This window comes from Calliopsis andreniformis, chromosome 6, assembly GCF_051401765.1.
Source record: "Calliopsis andreniformis isolate RMS-2024a chromosome 6, iyCalAndr_principal, whole genome shotgun sequence".
NCBI lineage: Eukaryota > Metazoa > Arthropoda > Insecta > Hymenoptera > Andrenidae > Calliopsis > Calliopsis andreniformis.
The window spans coordinates 19,684,315-19,712,002 of NC_135067.1; the positions used below are offsets into that span (position 1 = coordinate 19,684,315).

The 27,688-nt window shown below is 42.7% G+C and overlaps 4 protein-coding genes across 5 annotated transcripts in view; 3 read left to right on the plus strand and 1 right to left on the minus strand.

Moving 5' to 3' along the window:
- Window positions 1-1,590: 1,590 nt before the first annotated feature.
- Window positions 1,591-3,137, minus strand: Aos1 (SUMO1 activating enzyme subunit 1). The gene is made up of 5 exons (XM_076380435.1): window positions 2,989-3,137; window positions 2,643-2,814; window positions 2,328-2,584; window positions 1,947-2,261; window positions 1,591-1,867 (listed from the first exon to the last, which is right to left on the minus strand). Exons 1-5 carry the CDS (start codon window positions 3,084-3,086, stop codon window positions 1,705-1,707), a joined length of 1,005 nt encoding a protein of 334 aa, XP_076236550.1. The 5' UTR covers window positions 3,087-3,137; the 3' UTR covers window positions 1,591-1,704.
- A 289-nt stretch (window positions 3,138-3,426) lies between these two features.
- LOC143180373 (FERRY endosomal RAB5 effector complex subunit 3) lies at window positions 3,427-7,200 on the plus strand. Of its 2 annotated transcripts, XM_076380059.1 has the most exons (11): window positions 3,456-3,524; window positions 3,625-3,655; window positions 4,316-4,864; window positions 5,363-5,584; window positions 5,665-5,868; window positions 5,945-6,060; window positions 6,149-6,285; window positions 6,359-6,479; window positions 6,547-6,665; window positions 6,740-6,865; window positions 6,943-7,200. In XM_076380059.1, exons 3-11 carry the CDS (start codon window positions 4,359-4,361, stop codon window positions 7,054-7,056), a joined length of 1,665 nt encoding a protein of 554 aa, XP_076236174.1. In that variant the 5' UTR covers window positions 3,456-3,524; window positions 3,625-3,655; window positions 4,316-4,358; the 3' UTR covers window positions 7,057-7,200. The 2 variants fall into 2 exon arrangements, with proteins under 2 accessions (XP_076236173.1, XP_076236174.1); XM_076380058.1 differs by having other exon boundaries at window positions 3,427-3,655.
- A 1,753-nt stretch (window positions 7,201-8,953) lies between these two features.
- LOC143180437 (uncharacterized) lies at window positions 8,954-11,986 on the plus strand. Its single transcript, XM_076380163.1, has 4 exons — window positions 8,954-9,041; window positions 9,516-9,872; window positions 9,958-10,559; window positions 10,762-11,986. Exons 1-4 carry the CDS (start codon window positions 8,982-8,984, stop codon window positions 11,054-11,056), a joined length of 1,314 nt encoding a protein of 437 aa, XP_076236278.1. The 5' UTR covers window positions 8,954-8,981; the 3' UTR covers window positions 11,057-11,986.
- Window positions 11,987-26,076: 14,090 nt separating this feature from the next.
- The window catches only part of Optix (optix), a 40,271-nt gene continuing 38,659 nt past the window's right edge, over window positions 26,077-27,688 (plus strand). Inside the window, exon 1 of the mRNA XM_076380165.1 lies at window positions 26,077-26,822. Within this exon, the coding sequence (XP_076236280.1) occupies window positions 26,179-26,822 (644 nt within the window). The 5' untranslated portion in view covers window positions 26,077-26,178. The remainder of the gene's footprint in view (window positions 26,823-27,688) is intronic.

The window sequence follows — 27,688 nt, forward strand, 5'->3', positions numbered from 1 at the left end:
ATTTATAAATCACCGGTCGGCACAATTGGACACGCTTGCGGATATGTGACAAGAGATCAATCACGAACCAATACCACCCTCCCCAGTCATTGGAAAGTGCGTACTAACAAAACGTCGAAATGAAAAAGGAGAAAAGAAAGGGTGGTACAGGGATGAGATTGGAGCCGGGTTAATGGTTTCTCGAGCACAGGAGAGGAGCAAGGCGTCGCGGAAGATAATTCGACAGCCGTGAAAGCACGTGGCCGCGTCGTTAAGAAACAAGTCATGCAAGCGTGTACCTGCAACCGGGAGACACGGGGGAGCGATTTACATGCGAGCAGTTCGCATTTACATACGGCCGCGCGCGATAATCGTCGGTAACGTGCATCGTGTCCACGGGGAAAGACGATACATCATAATTCTTCGGTGAAAATCGAATCAATTCTCGGCCGCCCACGTGCCCGCTCAGATATTGATGATTGGAGATAAAAAGCGACGCGAGGGATTTCGCGCGAGAGCGTGCCCTCTCATATATGGTGTCGTTCTCGCGATAAAATGACGCGCGATGAGTATTCGATGACTTCTCATCGTCGGTGCACCGTTCGCGACGCTTATCGAGATCTCTCCACGGTGTTATGCTAAAATATGCCTATTAGGATCGCCGAGATGGAAGCGATCGAGTGGTTCTGCCGGGGATGAGGCCACTCGAATGGGGAACAGGTATTCGATCATCGTTGAATTACCATTTGTTCAATTACCATCAGGGGGCAGCTTGAAATATCATCTTTAATTTGTATTTCGTATGTGACGTTCAATGATACCAGCTGGCTCTAGTGTCTGCGGAATGGAACGAATATATAATTGAGGGACATAGAGAAATCGTTTTGCTAGGATTCTCGAAAAAGGAAATTAATTACAGATTGAGTGGAGAAAAGTGACGAAGAGAATTTTATGGGAAATGTGAGGAGAGAAAAGCAGATTTTAGATAATGTCAAGCATAAAAAAGATTGTCGGTGGCAACGTAGGTAATATCGGCGGGGCCGATAAAGCATAACGAGCCGTGCTCCAACTTGCTCCCCCTTTTCCAATTTTTCAATTTCCATTTTACGTTTCCTGCCGAGTTTTCCACGTGAGAGGGCACGAAAAAAATCCACAAAGCGGGTCTCAAATTGCCCCGGCGGAAGCCAGGAAAGTGAGTCATATTTCCACGTACGCGAAGACCCTTTCCAGCCGCGGGACGCCGAACAAAAATATCTTACGACGTGCGTGAGCCGTGATAAACCACATTTACGAACACTATGAACATTTAACATTTATATCCTTCCAGAGGAGAGAACAACAGAAGAGAAGCAAATGTAAAAACAGAGTGAATAAAGTGCAATATCGAGAGTGATGGACGAGTGCCCCGAAACACGAACGATGAAATATTTTCGGTTTCGGCGCAGAACACGTAAAGTGCAGTAAATCGAAATGAAACTTCGCTCATCGAGTATCAGGAAAGTCCCAAGAAATATTCTTTCCTGAGACAACTGTAAGTCCTCCAATTTTAACTTAAGATTAAAAATACGTAGGAAAATAATTTGAATTGAACACAATAGTATATATTTTTGGACAGACATTTATTATGTTTTCGTAGAAAAAGACATGGAATAAGAGGTAATGAAGGTAACAATTATGACGATCACAGTGTGTAGAAATATCTAAACATACCGTCGCGTAAAGTTATTACTGACCCAGTTTTAAAATTTTTCCACACAATGTGTCTGGGTTAAAGATGAACAAATTATTGTGCGGTGCGCCTTTCTGTGAGACTGTTTTAATTATTTCTTGCCCCATAATACCACCGACAATGGCACACACTGGACTAATTTGAGCGTACACATCGCCCCTGGATTGGTAATAAATTTTGTTACATTATTGTATAAGACAAATCTATCAAACGGATTAATATATTCCTTCATACATACTCAGCAAAATGATTTAGTTTATCCTCAAGTTCGTATCTTTCGATTACTGCCGCAACCTCGGCTTTAAAATTGTCAGAACCCCTTTCGCTAGGTAATGGATCTTTGCCATATTTCTCGCGATAATTGAGCATTATTAACATCATATAATATATCTCTGATTCCTTAGGGATAGAAGACTTTTCAACATTTAAAATAGACTTAAAAGGTACAAATGTGTCCACGCGCTTTTCCGTCACAGTTATACTTTCAATCTTTTCTTTTTGCGAAGGACCATCATTTTCTGAGAGTTGTACCTTTTTTACCTGTACTACATCTCTGTAAAGTAGAAAATTATCTTTTCAATAATGTGATATACTTTTTCACCCGAAAAGATACACTCACTCTGCATATTCATGTACAATTAAATCTGCGAAAGTATAGCCCAATGTCCCCCAGACATCTCCAGCAAAGAATTTGACATTGTGCTTTCTACAGGCATCATTGATTTTCTTTAATTGAGTAATGGTGCACTGTGTGGCACAAACAACGTCAAAATTGCTAAAATATGTGTCTGGCTTATCATCAATATTAGATGTATCTGCTTCCATTTGAACCATCTGATTTAAATTCTGTGCTCTCTGTAGAGATGCTTCAGCCCTCTAAGAACATAGTTTGAATAAGAATAATGCACCCATTATTCCTTCATTCTTTACTTACATTTTTTCCTATTAAATCTGTAGGTGTCAAAAATTGGGAGCATCGATCTTCAGCTGTTACATTTCTATGGTCTAAAAATGTAACTGCTTTCACCCCTGCTAGAATAATATTTTTTGCTACTTCTGCTCCAAAACCATTTAAGCCTATCAATAAGACTTTAGCTGCCCGTAAGCTGCAAGTATTTTATATCATTTTGAGACATATTTCTATAAATCTAAGTATTTTCATCTGTTGCACAAATATCAATAATGTTCTTTTAAGAAAGTGGAAATAATAAATACATAGTAACAATGTAGTTACTCTGTTTAGAAAGTTTGATTTATAGGTTAGGTTTCGAAATACTTGCCGCTTTTGAGATTCTAAGCCCCACAGGCGAATTTGTCTATCATATAATTCCGCCTCATGATCAGTTAATTCAACATTTTGATTTTTGTCTTCAACCATAGTAAAGTTATAGTATTAATACTGAAAAATCAACTACCGCCAAAAGCTTTCTCTCAAATTTCGCCGACACTGCATCTACTACAGTGTAGCCAATGTAATAATATAACACTTCAAATATAAGAAAACACTACAGATTAGTGAATGATATATAAATTGATGTAATAGACGAAAATAATTAAAGGAATATACATATTAACAAAAAAAAAGGATTTATTAAAAAAAAATATGGAATTCTCAAACATTAAAAACATTTATGTTGGAGAAACTGCTAGTTAAATGATTGGGGGCGTTGAGGAACTTGACAATTGCTAGGTGTGTGTACTGTGTGTTTGTTTAGAATGTTTTTCTCGAAAAGAGCAAGAAGAGATTTTTTTAAATGTCAACACTTGCTTTGACAAGCCATAATTTGTAATCCACAAAAGTACAGATAACCTGCAAGTATCATTTTAGTGGCTTAGGTTAGGTAGCAAATGGAGCAATAGAATGATTTTGTCGTGTCAATGTAATAATTTGCACAAACTATGTATCTTTTAGGAAGCGTTTATGTTGCATAAAATTGCGAAATGCAGGTACTAAATTGTTGTTCATTTGTCAATAGACAATATATTTTCGAAAACAATGACATAAACAAAACTGTGAGCCTTGCGCTGGCGCCCTCACGTGACAAAAAAGAAAGTTAAAAGCAAAAAGTGAAATTTTTTCAAATTTCATTTTCCTTTAAGGAATAAGTAAAGTAAAAAATAAAGTAATTAATTAACATTTAATATCAAATTACTATAGTACTGAAATGCTTTATGGTAATAGCAATATTTTTTATATCTTTTGGAGCAATGTTCTGTACTCAATAATCAAATTTATATTCTGTGACACAAAGTTTGTAAAGCAAATCTGAAGCCATTACAATTAATACATGAAAATAATTGTTGTTAAGACATTATTGATAAAAAGTACAATCAGTGCTGCTCCTGTAGAGCTTATCGATGGCCTTAGGACCTGAATGTTGTGAAAGTTGACCTTTGCAAAATATTAATGATAAAAAAAATAATATTGACCTTTCATTGGTATCATAATAGCCAAGTACACAGAGAATAAAGATACATTATAATTGTATGTTTTGTTAATGTTTCACTGATTTCTTGTGCTTTAAAAATAGATACTATGTAGTAACACCAAGCTTTTGTATACATTCTTTCTCAATTAATTTAAAAATATTTCTTTCACTAAAATAGATTTATGGATTATCAAATATTATGAACAACTGTTACAAAAGATATGAATATGCCTGAGGAAGAGTATGTGGAAAAGACATTTTTATATAAATTTCCAACATGTACAACAAATCAAGAATATCTGTTGGAAGTGCCATTAAAAATACCATACCATGGTTCAGTCAAAGAACTCATGCACCGTATAATGTCATCCTTCAAATTACCATGTTATGTGGAATCCGACTTATTAGAATCTTTGGAACACACTATAAAAAAGCTGACATTAGAATTTTATGATGAAAAGGCAGAGAAAGCTCTGGAGAATGCAAAATCAGGGAGCTTAGACCTTGAAGAGATAATAAAGAATTGGGAAAAAGTCTATAAACAAAAAACAGTAGAATATGCAGATCCAATTGGAACAACTGATGAAGAATTATTTGCTGCTGCATATCATAGATTAGTACATTCACCATCACTGGAGCCTATACTACAAGCAGAGCACAAATTTGGAAGAGATGTTACTGAGGTCATTCAATTGAGAGATTCACAGTATGAGCAACTCACGCAAAAGTTAGTATAAAATTATTATATGTTAAATATATTTCTTCCTGCTTTTTAGAATGTGCTATCATTCAATCTTTGTACTCTGTTAAATCCTAACAAAATACACTTTTCTTACATTTTTCTAACTATTCCTTAATAGAAGCAAAAGGTCAAGACTCATGTAACATTATCTACTGTTCAATAACACAATGACTTATCACTTCCATTGACCTTTATGTATAGATTACCAGCAGTCTCAACGTAATGAAGATATAGTTAAAGTCAATGAACGTTTTTATAGCTCAATCAATGAGTACTCCTTTCCTTTTTTCCTATCTAATGTTTCTATTTTCTAATGATCTATCATAAAGTTGAAACATTTTCCAAATTTTAATTAAATCCTTCTATCCTCATTTAATCTGACTGCATGCTGTAAATGCAGCTACCTTGCTATCATTTTTAAAGTTCATTTAATTAACCCATCGAGTATTTTAAGAACTTGCATTAAAGAAAAACAAATTTCAGACAAACTGAAGAAATGCGCGTCGCTTTGGAAGCCCTGGAAGCCGGTTCCACCGAAAAATCTATCAATGAGATGGCTGGGCGACATTTTGAAGAGCAAAGTCTACTACAAGGTCACTGGGGATCAAGAGTTGACGCGTTGAAATTAGAACAAAGGCGACAATATCGTAATTGGATCATGAGGTTATTGGAAGAGCAGCAAACTAATATGCTACCTACTCCAGTGTATGTTTTTTTAAAACAAAGCAGACAATTGCACGTGCAATGTAAATATTTTTCATAATCATGCATCATGTGACTATTAGGGGTTCCCCAATGGTGTCAATGCCACCGATGCGACCCGCGTTAGACAATTTCGTTCATAGCGAAGACAAAAACACGGCGGATTACCCTGTTTTAGAGGAGAGCTTCACTATACACTTGGGCTCCCAGATGAAGCAAATGCACAATATACGTATACTGACTGGGGATATATTAGACTTTTGTAGAACAAAGAAGAGTGATTCTGGGTGGGTTAAAAGATGAATAATCCAAGCTAATTCGTTTAAATGGAATTTAAGATACATACTTTCCCTCATGTAATAGGATGGACCCAACACCCCAAAGGCTGCAGACAGCTTTAGGATTGTATTCTAATGATTTATGTGGATTAGTATTGTTGAGTGACAATCATTTGGGAAGTTATTCTGGAATAACAAAAGGTGCAAATCTAATTGGAGTTAACTCGCGGCGTTGACCTATATCAAAATCCTGAATAACTTCATTCTTATTGATATGAACGTTTTTCAGAATTATGCTCCATATGTCAATTGACAACAGAGTTTCACTTTCTACCAATTGATGAGCAATTAGAAAAAATTCGTGAAGACGTGAAGGACGCGGTCGCCTGGAGGCAAGCGCACCATAAAGAAGGAAATGATTCACAAGTAAGCAAATAATAATAAATGAAGATTCATATCTATTGAATGTGAATGTGAATTAAATGTATATTATTTACAGACGAAAAAGTCGACTAGTAGCAAGAGTTTACAAACAGGAGACGTCTACATTACGAGGCACTCGAATTTAGCACAAGTTCACGTAATTTTCCACATGGTAGTGAATGACTCTTTGAGATCGGGTGAGTAAATAATATTTTCTTTAACATTATCAGTACGCTTCAATGAAAAGTTTTACGTACATTTCAGGCGATATCAATTCGAGGCACCCCGTTATTTTAGGACTGCGAAATATTTTGAAAACTGCTTGCTGTAATGATGTAACTACTCTGACCATTCCTGTACTCCTTGTCCACGAAATGTCAGAGGTAAGGAATTTTTTAGAACAAAAATTCTATTTTCCCAACAATTTTTTGTAAATATGGAATATGTCTTTTTTTAGGATATGACCGTCGCTTGGTGCACAAAAAGAGCAGAATTAGTTTTTAAATGTGTGAAAGGATTTATGATAGAGATGGCATCTTGGGGTGGCGCAGAATTGAAAAATCTACAATTCCTTGTTCCGAAGGTAACTTAAATATGAGTTGATTAATTTAATTTTTTAGTCTTTAAAAATTACTACATCGTATAAAATCATTTTTTCAGGGAATGTCCGAGGAAGTATTCGGCACATTAGCCACAATGTTGCCCAGCATATTTCGAGTGTCGAACCCGCTAGTGTTCAAGGCGACGAGTACACCCCAAACCCCAAAAAAGTGAATGACCGTCTTGCCATTGTTATCGGATACGCGTTAAAAGTATTCAAATATTTGTTACTACGTATTACAGATCTTAGTTGCAACCATTCAACGCGACTGAGAACAAAATACGATTCCGTGAATAAATTGTCTTCTCGCAAAGAGATTTTTTTGTTCATACTGCTTTTTCGTGATTGATTCCTCATTGACCGATAGTCACGCAACCGCTGGTATTACCACGGTTATGTACCAAAATATTTCTTGTTTTTGCCGAAATTAATCTTACAATGTCGAAGGACCATGCCTGTTGGCTTTGATATGCTTCTCAACAAACGAAAAACGCGATGTTACAAATGCAGAATCGAACAAGTGAAATCTTCTGAAAAATGACCTTACATTATTTTTATCAAAACTTTATTTTCGGCGAATAAAGAGTGCAATAATGTTAATACAAGAATTCTGATCAAGAAATGTGAATTGAAACACTCTTTCGCGTTCGTGCAATGAGATGAAAAATATGTATACAAATGGTTTTGCAATATTCAGCTAGCAAATGACATTCAACTTTGTACTAATTATAGTAAAATAAGCATAGGGCAATGCATTTTATCGCCGTTAGATGCGTCGCGAGGCGGACTTTATCGCTGTCGGCTATATCTTTATTTTCTGAGTGGTGGAAGGCGGACAGATACGTTTTAACGTTTCCGTTGGCCGCGTGCAATACTTTGTCGCAAATCACATCCCGCGCGGTGCAAGGTGCCAGTGCATTATCGAGACGTTATCGTATTCGACTCTCTCTTTTTTTTCACGCGATTAATGCCCGCGTAAGTTTAACAGACGAACACAAAAAAGAGCATTCAGCGATATCGTCGTGTGAATATTAATTAATTGAAAATATATCAGACAATTCACCAACACCAAGAGGAAAATAATAAGCAAAAATCGATTTATCTATATAGAGGTCCATTAGCCTCTTCAGATTTCGGTTTGCTCGCGGACAGACTATTTTCGCGAGCGTTCTGTGAACGCGATTCTTTCTGCATTTCTTATTGAACTATCGTAGAGTAAAAGTCGCGGACAGTGCACAAAATAGTAGTCTCCCTGTGAAAAGTTGGATTCAAGAATTTTTCTACTATACGAAGAACAGTAGTGTGCGGAAATTAATAAAAATAGTTTAAAAACGTGAAAAAGTTTTGAAAAACTTTATGGAAATATAAAAATTTCAGAGTCATAAAAAATTGAAGAAGCATTTAAATTGAAAGACCTTTAAAACATCAAGAAAAATTTTAAGAAATATTAATAAAAAGCTAAATTATAAAATTTCACTTTCTAACCATCTTTAAATCACTGTATAACAACATAGATTATTAACACAATGAAACCAAAAAATGTAGAATACTTGCAGTCTCACTAATACTCAAAAGATATTATCAAAGTCTACCGAAACAAATATACCTACAAAATTAAAAAGTGCCGCAATAATCACGTTTTTCATATACATACGCAACCGAGTTTATCATGAGAAGAGACTGTTTTTCGCTGTGAAACAACAGGAAGAAAAAGAAAAGGGTAATTATTAATGAATCAGCTTCAGATCAATTGTGCCATTAAACGCCTCATTAGCGTCTAAACCGTGTGGAATCGAAGATAGAAAGGCGTCGAATCGTTCGAGAGAGTTGCGCGATCCGAAGAAAAGGAAAGGAAAAAAAAAGAAGAGGAATAATTCGTCAGTCACGTAACTGCAGCAGAATAATGCTGATGTCTCTGCTCCCCTCTTAATTCAATTCTGCGTGATCTAGAGGCAGAGTATGCCGCGGATGAATTCGTTGCCATTCGTTGTGTGAGAGACGTAGTTAAAACTACACGGTCCCGTTTCGAGTGCGATTGAAACAGCACCGCGTCGTCTATCAGGCCATCCGATACACATAATCAACCATCATCTGAACAATGTGGCTACTCGCAATCACGATTTCCGCTATAATTGCCTCGTCGTTCTCGGAGAAGACGGTGGGTTCCGTGGTCTTTAATATTTTTTAGCTAATAATACTTGTACTGGCTAATTTTAATGCTAGATAATTTAACATATTGAATCTAATGTATTTCTAAGTGACGGTTGAAACGCTAATAAACGGAAATAACGGTTTAAATTATTTGAATTGAATTTGAAAAATGTGTTATGCGCACATCTCATAATATTCTACTAATTTTTTTTACTATTAGAATAATGGCAGATGTATGTGATTAGAGTTTGCGTGAAGACACATAATTTTTAAATTACGGCCATATTGCACCGTTATGGCGCGCAAACGATTTGATTTTGGCGCCATGATGGTACCGTTAGCGTCCATAACCGTATTGTGAGAAATTGAATTTGAAATTCAAATAGTTTGGAGAAAAGCATTAGCCAGTATGAGTATTATTACTAAATTTATTTGAATTTTATTACATTTTTTGATTTTCTTACCTTTCTGAATATTGCAGCTCGATCTATCGGGTAAGAACTTGAAGAAGGAAGATTTCTTCTTGAAGCTCCAATCGCAGATCACTAAGGACAATATCACCGACCTCATCCTTCGTAACAACGAGTTCGACAGCTTCCTCGATTGCTCCACTAACCTTGCGAACCTCAAGACACTGGATTTGTCGCATAATCACCTTCAACGATTCTTTTTTCTCTGCAAAAATGAATACAATTTGCAGGTGCTAAACGTCAGCCACAATAAACTGGAATATATCGACGACAAGGCCCTCAACGACCGAATCTCGAAGCTCAAGATTCTCGATCTCTCATCGAACAAACTATCGATTGTTAACGAAACTATGCTGGAGCATTTCAAAGTAACTATTTCGTATTTTACGATACATAAAAATGAAACGTTATAATACGCAATAGTTACATAAGGAATTATTCCTTTTTTTCTAGGTTTTAGAGTACCTTTCGATAGCTAATAATCCGATCAACGATGGAACCCATGAAAACGCGTTCTGGAATTTAACAGCACTGCGTTACTTGAGTCTGAGTAACATTTCAGCGACATATTTCCCTTCGCAACTCTTCAAAGCATTAACTAACTTATCCACTTTGGATTTATCTGGAAACCCCATAAAAACTATTCCCTTACTACCAACCAACCTAGTAGAGCTCGATTTATCCAGCACGCAGATTTCGAAAATACAAAATGTCTCTCTACCCCAGTTACGAGAACTCAAGCTAAATAATATGCAAAACCTAAAAGAGTTGTCTTTAAATGATTTTGAGAATCTCACCAGCTTGGAAATAATATCCTTAGACGGCTCGAAAAAACTGGTCCAGTTGAAACTGTATCCCTCTAATGGACGCCTTCTGCCACGACTGCAGCGCCTCTCGATGAACAACTGCGGTGTAATGACGCTGGATTACAGCCTTCTGCCAATAATAAAGAGAACGCCAGTTTTCCAGCTGCAGGGAAACCCTTGGGTTTGCGACTGCAAAATGCAATGGATAAACATGTTAAACGCAACCAAGTCTCTTAGCCGAGAAATACAGTAAGTAAATTAATTGAAATTACCTTTGTAAAGAAATTTTGCTTCGAATAAGAACAGTTGGTAAAGAAGAAGTTTGGGCGAACTTCGTGAAGATGTCTCTGCATATACCGCGAGCTCGATTATTATCGAAGTTTAAAAAGATTTAAATATTTTCAAGTATACTTCTTTAAAATTGTTATACTAATTTGATTAAATTTACCAGATGCAGCTTTCCCAATCAACATAATGGCAAACGATTAAGCGAGGTATCGAGTTACGAATTGGAGTGCCCGAGGAACTTGCTGTTATTCCATCCTGTGTTGTGGGCCTGCATCTTAATACTCGTCGTGTCGATTATGCTAGCGCTTGGCTTCTTCCTGTTAAGACGACCGATGGGTCACTGGGATATCAGGCGAAAAAATCGTGAGACAGTGTCCTACACGAATGTCGACGAATGCTCGAACGACATGGTCAGAATTCTGGCAGTCGGCGAACCAGCGGATCGTAACGAGGAATGAAGCGAGACCGAACCAAATATAGTGTTGTCTCGATACAAGCTCATCACTTTCACCTTACTTGGTCCCCAATTTTGAGAAGGTTCTGATCTCAGAAATGAATTTCTTAAGTTTTACGAACCCTCAATTGAGTCCAAGTTGTGAGATCGTATTGAGACAAAACTCTAAATACTAGTAAACGTATTAACTTAGTATAAGCGATAGATACTTAAAGAATCATACTCGAAGCGATAATTTTACATAGCTCTATATAGGTACAGGGTGTTTCAGAAATACAAGATATAAGAGGCAGAGGCTTGCAGGCGTGAAGATTTAATTTTATTAAACAATGGGCCTTATAGTCTGAGGCAAAGGTCTCTATGGGAGGTGCTCGATATCTTATCTTGAGGAGAGTTCAAGCTACCGATACTTAAGTTTATCAAGTATGAATGCGTAGACAGAATTTGCAACAATGATAATTCCTGCAGAAATTAATCTAATCCTCGGACAAATAGTCACGAGGTATCAGAATGTAAACTGTGATTAATTGACGCTTTGAACTCTCCAGATATCGATGACACGATGGATTCGAGGAATTACACTAATTATCGCCTCTTTATTTCTTTCTGCAAGCACCTTCTGAATTCACTGTTCGTATTCTGAAACACCCTGCGCACCTTATATTCCATGCTCTTTATACACAAGAAACGGAACGATATTTTCATAGAAACAGATTCAACGAGCAACACTCTACAGCGGGAGAGCTTTGAATAGCCTTTATTAAATCGACACGCGCCGAAATGCTAAAATACATTGTAAATAGAGAGGCAGCGTTCAGTCACTTCTGGAAATCGAAGCATCGTGATAGCTCAAGCGTTCAGGCATCATCTGGAGTGCGCAACAACAATGTGGGCTCTCTGTGGATCAAATAATAAACGTCTTTTTGTCGGCACATATCGGCGTTATTTTTCAGAAACCCTTTACTCTGACCCTTCCCTTTCGTTATGAAATGTCTGTGGCACACAAAAGAAAAATAGATACAAAAGCGACCGATGGCTCACTTCCTCTGAAAGATTCTTTCCGCTGGTAGCCACGTCGCGGCACACGATTCAACGCATCGATGGGCCCGCGTACCTTCTTCCCAAACAGAATTAATTGAAATTCGACGAGTATCTTTTGCGAGGAACTCGAGCCGAAGAATCTGTTTTCCGCGATGTGGAGATGCTCTGTGGTTTGAAGTCACAGTTGAAGCAGAAATTAATAAAAGGTCGAAAAGCTTTTATAGAATTTTTTAAAAATTCTCCCTCTAATGTTAAAGCAAATGCAGAGGTGGACGAAAGTAGAGTGTTTTTAGGGAAAATAGAAGTGGAAGACGAGATTGAAAATTAGGTAAAAATAGTATTAAAGCAAGGGGAAGTTTTAAGGGGCTCTATAAATAAATGAGGGGCTCTGAAGAATTTTCTGCTGTGATTTTTGCAGGATTTGATTCTCCATAATGTTGAGGATAATATAGAAAAATACACCTAATGAGAATTTATTAGAATCATATTCCTCACAACTTTTAATAATTCAAAAAAATCAGATCCATACTTCCATAGCTGCAGAAGCGACAAACTTGTCAAGGAAATAAACACCATGTTAATTATCTAGAAATGTTGTTTAAAGAGACATGTACGAAGGTGCGGCTCGGATGACAGCAGTGTGTTTGCTCGTGATATCACTGAAAGTACATTCGAGACATGCATTCTGGTCGAAAGGAGGAGTGCGATATTGGTGAAGCAGAGGACGAGCGAGCAAATGGTGCTATGAAGATCGTCAGTTTCCGTGACGTGCACCGTGATCGCGTGCGATGTAGCGATCAGCCTTTGTACCGAAGTATGATCTTTCTACGGGAAGCCTATTGGGTTACGGCTACGCTCGGGGAGCCTTCCATATGGAAGAGCACGTTACGGAGGCATGGTCAACGAGGAAATCACGTCGTATGTCGCCCATTTTAACACTTTAATATTTCCACGCGAAATAGCGATCCACGATCAAGATCGCGTCTATTAAAAAGCAACTGACGAATATTGCTCCATAGATCAAAATAAGCACAAATTTATGGTACTTTAATTTCTCAATATTTTTAATACTGCTCTGTGAAACTGTTGAAATCATTTAGGTAACCTAAAGATGGTTCAAGCCTCTTCAATTAGATATTTCTAATACACCACTGACAGTGACAACTGATTTCCCAAATGGTGACAGTTCTGAAATATTAAGTATGAAGCATCCACTCCCGCAGAAAAATCAGCTCCACTTTCAATTTATTACCTTCCATCAGCAAAAATGACAGATCCCCAGAATAATTATTGTTTACACTCTACAAGAGTGAACAGTTGCGGAGTATAATCGTTCGGGGTATGTTCGAGACGGCGTGAAAATCGACGAGGCGAGGTTGCGGGTGGCTTGCTGCAGCGAAGAGCGAAAGGCAGGAGAGGAGATCGGGGGCCGTGCTCGATTATACCGATCCGCGCTCAATGGAACATTGTGGAACTCCTTTTTGGATATTCCAGAAAGAGAGGCCCCCCCGTCGGAGGGACGTCGGAGCCCGGAGGAGGATGCTGGACGCTTTACGTCGCGATGATATCGAGTGTCCGTAATTCGAGATCCTGTGCGAGCCAATTTGGCGAGCCAGCGGAAAAATAATACACCGCCTACCAGCGTCGGTGCACGGGGACGTCGCGAGCGCGGAGAAGCGAATTTTGTAACGGTCAACGTGAAACACGTGGGCAGCCCTCGGCTGTATCGGGAATATCGTGTTTCCAGCCAAGTAAATACGAGATCCTCCCTTAAGACGCCTCGATAGCCCTGCCGATATTTCGGCGAAAAAAAAATTTGGCCCCGATAGATGCTTCAGAATGAAAAAGGAAGATGGATTCTAATCGACGTCGGTGAAAGTGTCCTGCCAAATTCATGCGAGATCGAGGGATCTTGGAGAAGGAATGGGGTTCGTGGACGTATCCAGTGAACGCAAAGTGGCTCTAGGATAATGCAATAGAGTTTGTTTTTAGAATAGGAGTCGGTGAAACAGTTGCTCAGTTGGCATCTGAGAACGATGGGAAAGCAATAATGAACTTTTCTTCTTTTTATTTCATTAAAAAAATCACGGGTGCATGCGCACCGTGTTTGGTTTGCTTAACACCCGTTGTTCATTCGAGATGTCGCACTTTTCGATTACGATTCGTTAAACCAGGGCGCCAGCATTAACGAAGCTGACCTGCTAATTACCCTCGCGCTTCTGATATTTCACCCGTTTCCCTTCGTCTCTCATTTTCTGTCAGCTTCTCGTTGAAACGAACGAGGCCAGAGGAAACGCGATAAGAAGAAAACTGGTGTTGCGATCCTTTTATTATGGTGCTCGAAAAGATATTTTTTCGATTCTTATTTTATTCTTCTATGTAAAAATAAATCTTTATACCCCCTTAATTCTTTAAAAATGACGTGGCCTTACTAATCAATAAATGTTTCCTCGAATATCACATGAAAGTAACATGCTACAGCATCCAGAAGCAGCTCGTTCGCAAATAGAAGGATAGCCCGGTTACTGTGTGGCAATTTTTGGAGTTCCAAGGTTTTATCTGATTAAACTAACATAGAAACATGGGGGTTACGCGTGTAAGCTCGCCAGGCATGGGGAACAGGCCGAACAAATGAATAATGAAAATAAAACCTACGATGCTATCGGTAAGCACCATGGGATTACACACGCATCAGCGCCACCGCGATGAACTTACATTATGGAGTCCCCCGTACAAGAGAGTCGCTTACACACGCGTGTATTAAGCGCGTATACACCCCGTACGTTACATATTTACGAGAACGCGCGCGCGCAAGAAAGAAAACAGACTTTTTTCCGAGGCGAGTTTTACCAGCCCCCTATCCCATAGACCCAGAACGGATTTAAACGACAAATCAGGGGCTCCCTGCTATCGTATTGCTGTTACAAATGGCGGTTTTCCCTCGCGCCAGTTTTCACGCGAGGAAAAATCAATTCCATGGCGTCTGGAATCCTTATCTTACCCCATAAAAATTTAGTCACAATAGAAGTACTGGATAAGTTTCAGGAGTTCTTTAAAGCACTCTTCCTTTTTCAACTACCCCCAATCAGGACTCTCAATCTCACATTATACTACTGTTTGATAGTCAAACTGTATCTCATCTCCAAAATCTCTTTTCAATCCCCTACAAAGATGCAACTATTCCCATACCCATATCCTAGATGGTTTGTCAAACGGAATGCCGAGGTTACTGTTAAAAATCTGGCGTGAATGCAATTTGCGGGCCCATAATCGTCGCTGGCACGGACGTCTATTGTGTCTCGCATGACGCAGGAGGACCGCTTATGGTGTAAATGTCGTGGCTGTAATGGTCGAACGCGTCCCGCTTTCCAGGATACTCCGATTATGCCAAGGTGTGAACTTACGGTGCCGGCAAATAGCTGGACGCGAGCACAAAGGTAAAGTCCCCACGGGCCAAGCCGCTTACGATCAATACCTCGATCCTTCGATCTCGCTTTCTCTCTCTCCCTGCCGAAAGTGTCCATTCGATGGCGCACAATGCCAAATGGACGGAATATGCTTCTTAAATACCCAGCGGCCACTTCTCTGGGATGAGAGGCTCCCTAGAGTCTTCGCAATTCAGGGCGAGGCACGTTCCGATTGCGGAATAATATCGCGAGGCGAATCGGGCTCGATTCGACGCGAGATGCAACCTAGTTACTTGTCTTGTTGCTAGGAAATTTGTCGAGCTTTTTTGGTATGAAAAAGTACTATGGAGGTGACTCAGGGATTGAGTAGCTGATAGTGAACAAAGTTATTCATACGATAGAAATGTTTACTATTTAGGTTGTAGGTACTATGTGACCCAAACACATCATAATCCTCATGTGCGTAGTACTCTATATTTGTTTACTCCAAATAGAATACTATTATTGAAGGACAATTCGTAAACAGAGAAATGCAAGCTACTACCCCTGCACTACAAAGGTCTATCTATAATGATAGACAGTCAATACCTTACTATTCTTCAACACGAAATTGGAAAATTCTAAACTCTGTAAAATTAATAAAAAAACAGATCCACCCCACTGGAGCATAGACTTCCTCTCAAGCCCGCAATTAACTCCAGGTCAACACAAACATATTTGACGCAAGAGGAGTGGTTGTCCGAGTCACCTGAAGAGCAGGGGCCAAATATTTGACAATCGAACAGGCGTCGAAGGCGATGTAAAACAAGGACGCAATCCCTCCTCGCTGGGAGTACCCCCTGGCTGGTATACAGTTACAGGAGGCGCAGGGTGCACCGTATCTGTAGGCGAAACAGGCAGAGATCGTATCACGACTTCTTGCTCTTCCGCAAGCATCAGGAAAACCGAAAAGCATCGGTCTCTAATCCCGGTACCCGGGGAACCGTCACGTTCGAACCGCGAGCCGCCTCTCCTTCGTCGCTGCGTCCACCTCAAAGGATCTTACACCTGAACGTAAGGCCCGATCCTTCGTAATTACTTCCAGATGTGGTCGCCAGCCTTCGAGCAATGCACAGGACGAGTACGTCGTTTCGACTTTATTGTTGGTCGGGGGCTCAACAAAGTGTTGGAGACCCTCGTGCCGACGACCAAGGACCTGTCGATGCTTGGTAATATTCCTCGGGAACCTGCTGGAAACCCATCGCTGAACCTCGTCGCGTGCAGTTTACACGGGATTCCCCAGCACCCACTTCAGATCGATAACTTTATTGGTCACTAGCGGTTGTAAACTTGAAATCCGTCCAAGGTATCCACTTTGCGGAGACGGTGTTGCTAGGTCGGTTTTGCGACCCCTGTGGTGTGTCAAACTCGCAATGGGATGTTTGGTAGGTATTTTTTAATTTCATGTCTTTTTTTTAGGACATAGGAAGGATTGTTTTTTAGGCCTTGTAGTTTTTTATGACTTATTGAAGGATTCAGTCCTGGATATGGGATGAAGTGTATGTAGAACCGTGAACTTTTTTCGAGTAGAATGTTATTCTATTCAGTAGTAGGTAATTGAAATTGTTTGTATGATTTTAGTTCAAGTAATCTATTATCTGCTACACCATTCAGAGGTACGTACGTTTGGTCGACTTTATTTAACAGTTATACTACTGATAATGAAGTTTTTACTATCAAATAATTTTAAAGAAATTTTTCTTCTCCAATCAAAATGTTCAAATATGTATAACTCAAATTTGATTCGATTGTATAGCTAACGCGATAGAAGAGAAAAGAAAAAGAGTAAAGCTTTCAATATCTAACCAAAATTCCATTCCCATTACATCAAACATTCTTGAAAGCCGAGCGCGTGTGATCTCGCTAAAACCGTGCAACGTCCTCGCGTATCGGGAATTAAAAGACCTTGACGCCTCGATTTTCCCCGGTCAACGCTCCTTCATTTACCTCCTATTTTATCCCCGCGGGCTTTATTGCCACTTTGCGTCGCAGCGAAAATCTCGCGCGGCGTTAAACGGCACGGACCGAGCGTAACGTTTAATTTGAGCGTCGCAGCCGAGAGATACAAGGGGGCGAGAAATAATACAAAACGTGCCGCGTAAAAGCTCGCGGATTTTTCAAAGATTAGACAGCGCTTTCGCGTCACCTCGGAAACGAGCGACGCCGAGCTCGTTGACGAAGCGACAACGGGGCGTTTTAAAAGGCCACCCGCTCGCTGGAGCAAAGATGTAACATAACAAACAGGGTAGGAACGTATTTGCTCGAGGCGATATCGAGTTCCCGACCACTTCCTGCGCTTCTTCATCGCTCGTCTTCTTGCTCGTGGCGCCGCTCACAGTCGGCGACCTGACGTCTCACCGACTGACGAGTGCCACCCTTGCTGGCATCAGGAATAGACCTTCTCACGGAGTGCATTTAGTCGCGAACGTGTATTTTTTTCCTCCTCGCCGGGGACCGATAAAAAAGTCAGCATATGAAAATATACTTGGAAACGGTAGACGACGTTTAGCCACGCGCAGACAAATTTCAAATTAAAACAACAAACCTGTGGAGAAAGGATGAAACAAGACTGAATATCCCCCCTTAATATATTGACTGACACAGTAGTTACTCAAGTACGCGAGTTACAATGTTCACAAATTCTTGACCCTTCTATAAACCTTACAATCCATCTAATTGCAGCGCACCAATAGATTAAGCGACAATTTTCCATAGCTACATACGCGAATCCCATTATTCACAACAGCATAAAGGATTTTGATCGAAACGAAAAAGCCAGAAAAATATGGAGCCCAGATTCGAGAGAGATTGGCCGACGATAATCATCGGTGCTGTCAATTTTCCATGCGAACGTAAAATCAGCGTCACGTCGCCGAATTATGGCGGCGCGCGTTCTTTGTACATATTTCGGGGGTGATGGTTGAAATTCGAGTGTCAGTGCGCGGGATAAAACGTAATGAGCCGCGCGCGTTCCGCTCGGGCAGCTTCAGCGCACACCCGGCGTGAAATTATGGCGTAGATGGCGTTAAAAGCGCGATGTAAATTCGGGTCGGCGGCGTGCACGCGTTCCCCACGCACACGCGTGTCCACGGGTTGCGAAGGTACTCGCGTTCATGATTGCGATAATGCCAAACGCAATATCGCGGCGGAATTTATCGGTCGCTCGAGCAACGGCACGCGTAGCGAACCGTGCGAAAAATCGTAATGAGCTGCCTGCCGAGAGCGCGACGAAAAAGCGTAATAACGAGAGAACGCCGCGGCGAGAGAGAGAGAGAGGTGCACGCGGGCCGAGGACAGCAGAAGGGGAGGAAATGCATCGGAAGGGGGTAGGGGGCGCGAAAGGGGCGTGAAAGATAATGGGAAAGCGTGGATATTAAAATCGAGGGAAAAAGAGCGAAGAGGATCGCGAGAGTCACGATAAGAGGGGAAAAATCGAGGACGAAACGAGAGGCAAAGGTGGATGGAAGGAATATAAAGTGACGAACCGAGGAGGGGGATGGAGGCGAGGGTAGAGAATCGAAAGGCAGAAGGAAAAAAGCGTGGAAGGTTTAATCGACGGGCTCTGGCTCTCTCGAGGAATATCCGCGAAAGAAGCGTTGGAAAAGCCTGTCGAGCTGGGTCTTCCGCATTTTGGATATAAACTGAACGATGAGATTTTTCCCGCGTAGGAAAAACGCCCGAGCTAGATGGACGCGCAAACAGGATTCCGCGGAGAGCAATTTTTTAATAAATCCATTTTGCGTCGGGATACGTCCTCTATGGCGTGCTATTTAAAAGTTTGGGGGATCACGGTCGACAGCGGCGTTTTGAAAAATGAAATGCTGGTAATCTGGCAAGCGGAATTTCATTTATAGAACAATCGCTCGCGCTGGCCAGATAAAAAAGGGGATCTCGCGACGTTCGTTCAATAGTTAAATAGAAATATTAGTGGCTCGAAGATTGGGAGGGTTGAAAAGTCGGGACCCAATCAGATTCGAGGCTCTGACCCTACCTTCGATCTTCGATGAAACAAGCGAAACAAGACTGCTCACGCTCGACCGCAAGATGGTGCGATATTATCTTCTAGGGGAGGGCTCGGCGTAGCTTCCCAACCAAGATAGCGGAATTAGTGGGAGGCTCGTTGACGACCTCATTAACCTTCGGTTAGAGGCGATGGTTAGAGAGGGCCGGGTTAGAAGGCAGCCAGAAAAGTAAAACAAACAAATGGCTGTGGCGCCATCGCGCAGATGATTCCCGTCAGACAGCGGGTCCGTCGCGAGCACGGCAGCTTTTCCATTGACGAGACCCCTCGTGCTGCTGCCACCGTCTCGAACCTCAAATTTCATCCCTGGCTTCCGAGACTCCTCTGTAAACACGCCGCGAAGAGGGACATCCCGGGCGCCACTTGCGACCTACCCAAAATCGACTGACTTCTCGACTCCTCCAACCTCTCTGAAGCCTGGGCTGCTACTGTTAGCTGATCGCCAGCGATAAGGAGTAGTTTAAGCCTTTGGCGAATGCTCAAGGAAACGATGGTTAACGAATGTCAGTGGAAATGACGTGGTTGAAGCAAACAGTGGTTGCTGGACTCTGGGTAGAACAAAGTCAACGGCTGATAATCTTTAAAGAAGGTTTAAATAGAGCTGAATCTGATTCGATCCCCAGCACTGGCGGTACATGAGGCTCTACAATGCACACAGCAACGCCCCATTGGGATACCGTTAAATAATAAAGCCTCGATGTTAGGCGCGGCACCCCATAGTCCCTGCAACCAGAAGAGGATTATCCCACAACGATATGTCTCGCGCTCCCCTTTCCCGCGACCAGCAACGTGGCTTGGCGAAATACTCCTGGCTCGATCGGGGGAAGCTCACGGATTCGACGGAATCGTTGACAGTGATTTATATGCTTTAATCCACTGACAAACATGCACGTTTTCTGGTCCATTCGATAACATGAGGGAGGTATGGTAATCCTGCGATCTAAGTGCACACTTTTTTAGCGATGATTTCTTGGGGGGCTATGTTGGTGATTATTGGCTCGTGGAGGGGCATTTGTGAACGTGTTAAATAGAGATGATGAAAATTAGTAGCTGCTGGAATTCTCCTAAATCCTCAGATATCAAAATACTCCGAATCTAAGGATCCCCAAATCGAACTCTCCTCAACCCTCTCAGAAGTTATTAAATTACCCAGCTCGCAGAGTATTGACGCCTTGAAATACACAACTCGAAAACTCTCGTCACTCACGCGCAAATTCTAATCCACAGAAAGGGAGTCTCGGGGCGACGTCGGACGTGATTCATTATGCATCACGCGGACACAATATCCGCGATACAGAGAACGCGGCGTGGTCAGCGTTTTCCTTTCTTTGCTTCCCTAGACCGTGATTAATCTACCCTCGGTAACGAGTCCGCCTTGACAGTTCTCATCGCGGAAAGTAATAGCGGTGCCTCGATGGTATTCAATGAAAGGAGCCCTTTGTACCCTGCCCAGTACATTGCTGGCTTGTGGTTGTTATAAATACAACCTGGTGATAAGAAGAAAGAATGTTCTTCCGCGTGGAGGAAAGCGCCCGGGGATTTCTCCTCGCCTGGAAACTCGAAAGAGCTTCGAGTTGCGTATACGAGGTTTTCCAAAAAAGAGAGGGACGAAAAGGGGAGAAAATGACTGTCGTGCAGCGAAATCATTTGTCTAGGAGGGCTGGTGGCGCGCAAACAAACGACACCGCCGCCGATAGATCGATCCGCGTAATCGAGGGTGCGATGATGGAACGGTGTAATGCTCACTGCCTACCTGTCGTTATCGCGACATTTATCTGTGAGACATTCCGCGCGCGCGATATTCAATTATATTGCGCGGCAATGTAATTCGTCATCAGGCCATTCATCGCTAAACGCTGTTATCGACAATGTTTCCCGTTGATCGAAGGTGAAATTTTGTAATTACTGGAAGGAGGGATACTATAGTAAACTTATGGTAGCCAGAGTTATGAAAAATGAGTGTACAAGTGTAATAAAAAATACAAGTAGACATAATCATCGGTAATTCCCGAGTTAACAATTTCAATGCAATATAATTTTCATTAGTTCCCCAATTATGCACATTCGCACGCAGCGATTGGAAAAGTCACTCCCGAATAACTCAATATCTATTACCACATAATATAATAATTCGCTCATGCAACTAGCACTGCGAATTAATGCGCGCAATCAAGGGAGAATTCGCCCATTACACGGGACGATTAATTACTTACTATTCACCGAGATCGAAAGCGAGTCAAAGTCACCGACGAATCTCCTCCCCTGTAACCCTTTGACCAGTGCCTGGATACCATAACATAACGCTGTAATCAACGTTAGAATCAGAAATGATTTCCCCGCCAACTCCAATATCCATCGCGGTACACGTGCACCGATATCGCGCCATTTATCGCACTTTTTCGGTATCGTAACTCGCCTCGAAAGGTTTATCGGCGATCAGCTCGTGGAATCGTTTATTAACACGCTGGTGTCCACATCGCTGGCCATTCAAACACAGAAACCAGTCGTGGCAGACGAACAAGCACGATAAGGACTTAATTGTTACGCAAGTCGATTGCTGGGTCCGCAGTCGCGATAAAGTGATTAAATCTTGTTAGCTGTTACAAGGACGAGCCTCGTCGGTAACCGTCAGACGATTTTGCACATTAACGAGCGGTTCCCCCCTGTTCCTTTAATTGCGAGCGCACTCACTGGGCCCCGTTAAGTCGTCGTAATCTGTTTACTAATAGATGAGAGAGCGACAATGGCGCGATGCTCGAGGAATAAGATCGCGTGGAAAGGTAAACAGAGGAAATCTTGGATCCTGGTGAGAAGGGAGAGGGATCGACGGGAGCCTCGGTTCCCATGGATAGTAGAGGTGGAGAATGAAGCCACCAGTCGCTGGATAATTGGACCCTATAAGTATTTACCACCTTTCCGATTTCGGCGGTCGGTCAATCGGCCCTGTCAGGGGTCTGCTGGTACCTCATTGTCTCTGCTCGGTGTACCTACTCGACGTATCCTTGGGAATTCCCCAGGGAAATCCCAAGCTTTCGCATTTTCGACCGACCAACTGGATTGCCGCGACCATGTGTTTCGGATTGGAACGAATCACCTTCTAGAAACATTACACCTGATTTTCGACGGTCTCTCACTAGCTCGAAGGATAGCACCATAAATCTCCTGCAAAATACTATCTTCTATTGATTACTGGCTATTCCGTTATGGATCTGTAAATAGATACATACATAAATAACCGTATGGCCTTTTTGTTTCGCGAGGATACTAGTGTCCTTTCTGGTGGAGATAGCAGTTGTTTAGGAATTGGTTATAGGACTGTCGTAAAGGATAGGTAAATTAAACATGCTCCGAAACTGAATAGAAGACCTCGTTGATTTTAAGAGTAATTGTAGAAGAGATTATTACTCGAAAAAGGAAACAAGGGAAAGAAATAATACGTGCAGAAAATAGAGAAATAAAAAATTGAAAATATGAGAAGTTTAAAACGACTCCATCTATTTTATATCCGAGTGTTTTTATATAATCAATTCTTACAGGTGTTCAGAATAGAAAAATTTTCCTGCTCAAAATCTAGACCAAGTTCACACATTTATTCCCAGGCTATACGAAGAATCGCACAGTAGTCTCAATTTAAAATAAATCTGGCTTCAAATTACTAATCACACAAATTAATAGTATTCAGAGGGTCATGTGGATAACGATTAACACGACGAAGTGTTACCACACGAAAGTAATAAGCTTGCACCTGAATTCCGAGAACAAAGTCGCAGGATTGTAGAGTGTAATTCAGCGATTCTTTTATTGTCGCGATAGTGGATTACGACCGGGCGCAGCCATTGAAAATTTAGAGCAGGTCTGCAACCCTCTTTCTACGGGGCTATCGGATAATGGCCGATATATGGATCGACGGGAGGCAGACGGATGGATGGCGGATCGCATCCGGGAAAAACCCAGGTCGGAGCGGCGAGAACGCGAACGAGAATGATGTCTTTCGAAAAACTCGTAATCCCGCTTCCCTGTAATCCGATTTAACTAGGGCCAATCGTCCGGTGTCGATCGTATAACGGAACGGACGATCGCAAACGAGAGTAATCGACGAAGCATCATCGACGAGCCGAGATTATATTTCCTTCCATTTCTTCGTCCGGGTGACGCGATACTAAGAAACTTATCGAGAATAAATATTTGCTGGCGAGAGCTTCGAGCCAGCCCTCGTCGTTGCAATATAAAAGAAGTAGCCAGAGAGGGGAAGGGAGAGGTGAAAAGAAACGAGGTGATGATCTATTGATCGAGGGTAGCTTTAAATTATTCAAATTACCCGACTTCTCCGGGGTGGATGTTTAACCGAGAAATTGTGTTTGAAATGTTGTCGGAGGCAGTTAAGAAATCGTACAACAATGTTTTTCATGCAACGCGGCCGACGGTTCGGCCTGGATACGTCAAAGTTACAAATCAGAATATTTATCACGAGAGTGAAGCTCCTGCGGTGGCTGTGCGCGTTCGATAAAACGGAGACACCTTCGGCGCCGTCGCGCGTCCTCGGCTTCTCGATACGCGCGTACCTGTCGCCTTGACGAGAAATGAAATCTACTCACGTGTCAATAGAGACCTACTACCCGTATTGCCGATATCGCGACTCGATTTTGTTGAGCTTTGAAAAATGAAAAATGCGGTCTACTATACGACGTCAACCCTGATGTATGATTTTTTTTAGAATAAACTACTTAAAATTTAATGCTTCACTTATACTACTGGCAAAAATGTGGGATCGCAGCTTGGTAAAAGTATCAACATTACTTCTTGATAATCCAGTATATAATAAAAAATACAGATGGGAAGAAATTAAACTCTGCATTGCATGGAGGTGACGTCTAAATTGTTGCCACCCTAGTCCACAGTAGGCAATAATATAAAATTTAATAAGAAATCAAGTGGCTCCATATTTTTGCCTATATAGTATCTACATGTATTTCTAGGGTAATTCATAACCAGCAGGGTGAAAAAATACAGAGACTCCCGTACGATTTAAATCCCTCTTACAAGTCCCAAAACTACCCCCAAATTTTTCATCAAATAATCCAGCCAAAAGAGGTCCTGCAAGACCTACGACAAAGCCACCATCAGAATCCTACTCCATCGAGAATCTCGCAATCCAGAAAACGTCATCACGCGAAGTTGCGCCGTCAAACCCGGCCTCGAACAACCCTGCGAAGCTCAGAGGCTGGTATCAGCGAGATCGAGTCCGGTCGAAAGCAGTTCGTCGAAAGATCGCGGCAGCAGGAGCAACAGAAGGTACGGGAACGGCAGCAGGAACAGCAGCAGTTGAACGCGGGTATCATGCCCGTCACCCCGTCCTTGCTCCCCCACTATCAGCCACTCTTCGTCCCACTTTCATCCCAGCGCATCGATCGTTCTCTCTCTCCGCGGGCTCGCGAGAGAGAGGGGGCGTAGGAGAGATGCGTGGGGGGAGAGTAGCGATCTAGGGTGGGGTAAGCGGTCGAGGGGGTGAAGGACTCGATCTCGCGATCAGGGGTGGGGGTCGAGGTGGAGGGGATGCGTAAGATGGTGGGGTGAGACACGGCGGCGCTGACTCGCACGTGGAAGGGATAATTAAACGGACACAAACGTGAACACGGACAGTGGTGTACGGAAGGACGAAGAAAGGTTACCATGGCTACGTGGATGGGATCCGGCCAATCCCGGTGTGGCTCGTAGGCGTGGCCTCTACATTGGCCCCCGAGCACTCTATCGTCGTCTCTTTTCCACCAGCTACCCCTCCGCGGTGGCGCGGCCCGAGAGGCAGGGAGAAAGGACGAGGGAGAGAAGGAGAAGGAGAGCGAGAGAACGTGGCAGAGGTAGGTCGAGCCGAGAGAGCCGGCGGGACTACCCGGTTGCAGCGGGCGCGTACAAACGTATCATGCTGGGTAGGGCCGGTGCCGAGATGCCGGCTTGTAAACGAAACCAGTTTGCTATCCGATACGATCCAGGCAACAGCGGCCTCGCGTGATATCCCCACGGCCGGCCAGCCAGAACGTCACCGCGTTTTTCGCCCGGTGACCCCGAGGATATCTACCTGGAGAACGTTACCTGCGCCGGGAGTCACCTGACGCTAGCGTCGGGGGTGAGATTTCAGTCCGCGGGCGAACAGCGATCATAGGTCATCGGTGAGCCGCCGAGAGGAACGGTTGTCTGGATCGTTCAGTCCCCACCTGGAACAGGGCCCAAACGCGCACGAGTCCTCTCTTGGTTAGAATCGCCCGAGTCACCCGCGGGATAACATTGCCAATCGACTAGAGACAGCACAGTTTCATTCTTGCCGTTCATCGGGAACTGGTGACATTCGGAGCAGTGGTTCAGAGTACGTTCAGTGTCATTCGTGAAGTGAGTTCCGTATTCGTCCAGTGATCGAAGAGGAAGCCTGAGGGTGAATGATGTACCCCCGAGCCCAGTTGTCAGCATGATGAGAAGCGCGAGAGGCAAGCACAAAGCAGCTCGGAGTGTTTCCTGAGCTCGACGATCGGTGACATCGATGCTCTCTGAGAGACGTCGCGAGTCCTAGAGCACAGGGTGGACAGGTAGGCGGATCGGAGGATCGACGAGGGTCCACGGAGAGAAGAGATGTCAGCCGTAGCACCAGCTGGAACCGGTGCCGCGGCACCCCCTACGAACAGCCCCATCGTGCCTGCCCCGGTGTTCGCGTTGCCGACGTTGTCGTTCACCGTCGGCCAGGTTGCCACCGTCTGCGAGACCCTGGAGGAGAGCGGAGACATCGAGAGACTGGCCAGGTTCCTCTGGAGCCTGCCAGTCGCGCATCCCAACATCCACGAGCTGAATCAGAGCGAGGCTGTGCTGAGGGCGAGGGCAATCGTCGCCTTTCATTCGGGACACTATCGTGAGCTCTACGCCATCCTGGAGAGGCACAAGTTCACCAAGGACTCCCATGGGAAATTGCAAGCCATGTGGCTGGAGGCGCATTATCAGGAAGCGGAGAAGCTTCGAGGCAGACCACTGGGTCCAGTGGACAAGTACAGGGTCAGGAAGAAATTTCCTCTGCCAAGGACGATCTGGGATGGAGAGCAGAAGACGCACTGCTTCAAGGAGAGGACCAGGTCGCTGCTCAGAGAGTGGTACCTGCAGGATCCTTACCCGAATCCTGGGAAGAAGAGGGAACTGGCTGCTGCGACGGGGCTCACGCCGACGCAGGTGGGGAATTGGTTCAAGAACAGGAGGCAACGCGATAGGGCTGCTGCTGCGAAAAATAGGTAAGTGGTTGATGATTATTCTTTCTTGTAGTGTGATAGATGAGTGGTCTCTGCTTGGGAAAGCAAGAAGTATCAGAAAAATCGAAAAGGGTACTTTGAGACCTTAGGAGAGTAGACTTTTATTACACTATTTGTAAAAAACCAGTAGAATAAGGATCACTGACATTGTTACACATCCACACAGGTTTATCTACTAAATGTAACTCAAATTTGAGACATATCTTCGCGTGAGCCAATATCAAGCAAAGGTACCTGAACGAAAAGATTGAAAGAGCTTAGTACGTGTCCACTGCTTTGCAAAGACGACTTTTAAACGCGATCGCGATTGGTTGTACAATGACACGAAAGTTTTATTCATTAAGTAGCGTTTAATGGAAGTTAATCGCGAAACGATTAGTGGTTTAGGTCCCTTTAGCCAGATTGTTGTACTGTGTCCTCGACAAACGAGCCTTTGTGCCTGCCCCAAGGTCCCCGCGCGGAGGGTCGCGTAATTTCATTTTGACGTCCGACGGAGGGTCGCTGCCGTCGGGCGTACAACGATTTTCGAATTACGTCTTTCAAATTGTATTTCGCCGTTGCCCTTCTCTCTTCTCGTTCCGCGATACGTCTGCATAGAGACCTACCCAAATCGACTCTAAACAACGTCCCAATCAATTTCGCGTCGTCCTTTTCTACGGTTCGATACGAGATATAAAACGAGCTTCAATATTCTTTTGAACACGAGTATTACTTAAACATCTACACTGCATTTAAAAAAAAAAACAATAATTATTCCTATCGTAATTTTCTGTGATTTCTTTTCACAAGCTTGATGACTGTAAATATTTCTCCAAGAAAAATTCAATTCCGTTAGTTCAGGATCGTAC

Bases quoted from the DNA above. Each gene is read 5' to 3' on its own strand.
- LOC143180437 (XM_076380163.1), top strand. From the start codon at position 8,982: ATGTGGCTACTCGCAATCACGATTTCCGCTATAATTGCCTCGTCGTTC. The intron at 9,042-9,515 runs GTGGGTTCCGTG...TGAATATTGCAG, and splicing joins CGTCGTTCTCGGAGAAGACG to CTCGATCTATCGGGTAAGAA. The intron at 9,873-9,957 runs GTAACTATTTCG...CTTTTTTTCTAG, and splicing joins CTATGCTGGAGCATTTCAAA to GTTTTAGAGTACCTTTCGAT.
- LOC143180373 (XM_076380058.1), top strand. From the start codon at position 4,359: ATGAATATGCCTGAGGAAGAGTATGTGGAAAAGACATTTTTATATAAA. The intron at 4,865-5,362 runs GTTAGTATAAAA...AACAAATTTCAG, and splicing joins TATGAGCAACTCACGCAAAA to ACAAACTGAAGAAATGCGCG. The intron at 6,666-6,739 runs GTAAGGAATTTT...GTCTTTTTTTAG, and splicing joins TTGTCCACGAAATGTCAGAG to GATATGACCGTCGCTTGGTG.
- Aos1 (XM_076380435.1), bottom strand. From the start codon at position 3,086: ATGGTTGAAGACAAAAATCAAAATGTTGAATTAACTGATCATGAGGCG. The intron at 2,585-2,642 runs GTAAGTAAAGAA...CTATGTTCTTAG, and splicing joins CAGATTTAATAGGAAAAAAT to AGGGCTGAAGCATCTCTACA. The intron at 1,868-1,946 runs GTATGTATGAAG...TTACCAATCCAG, and splicing joins AAACTAAATCATTTTGCTGA to GGGCGATGTGTACGCTCAAA.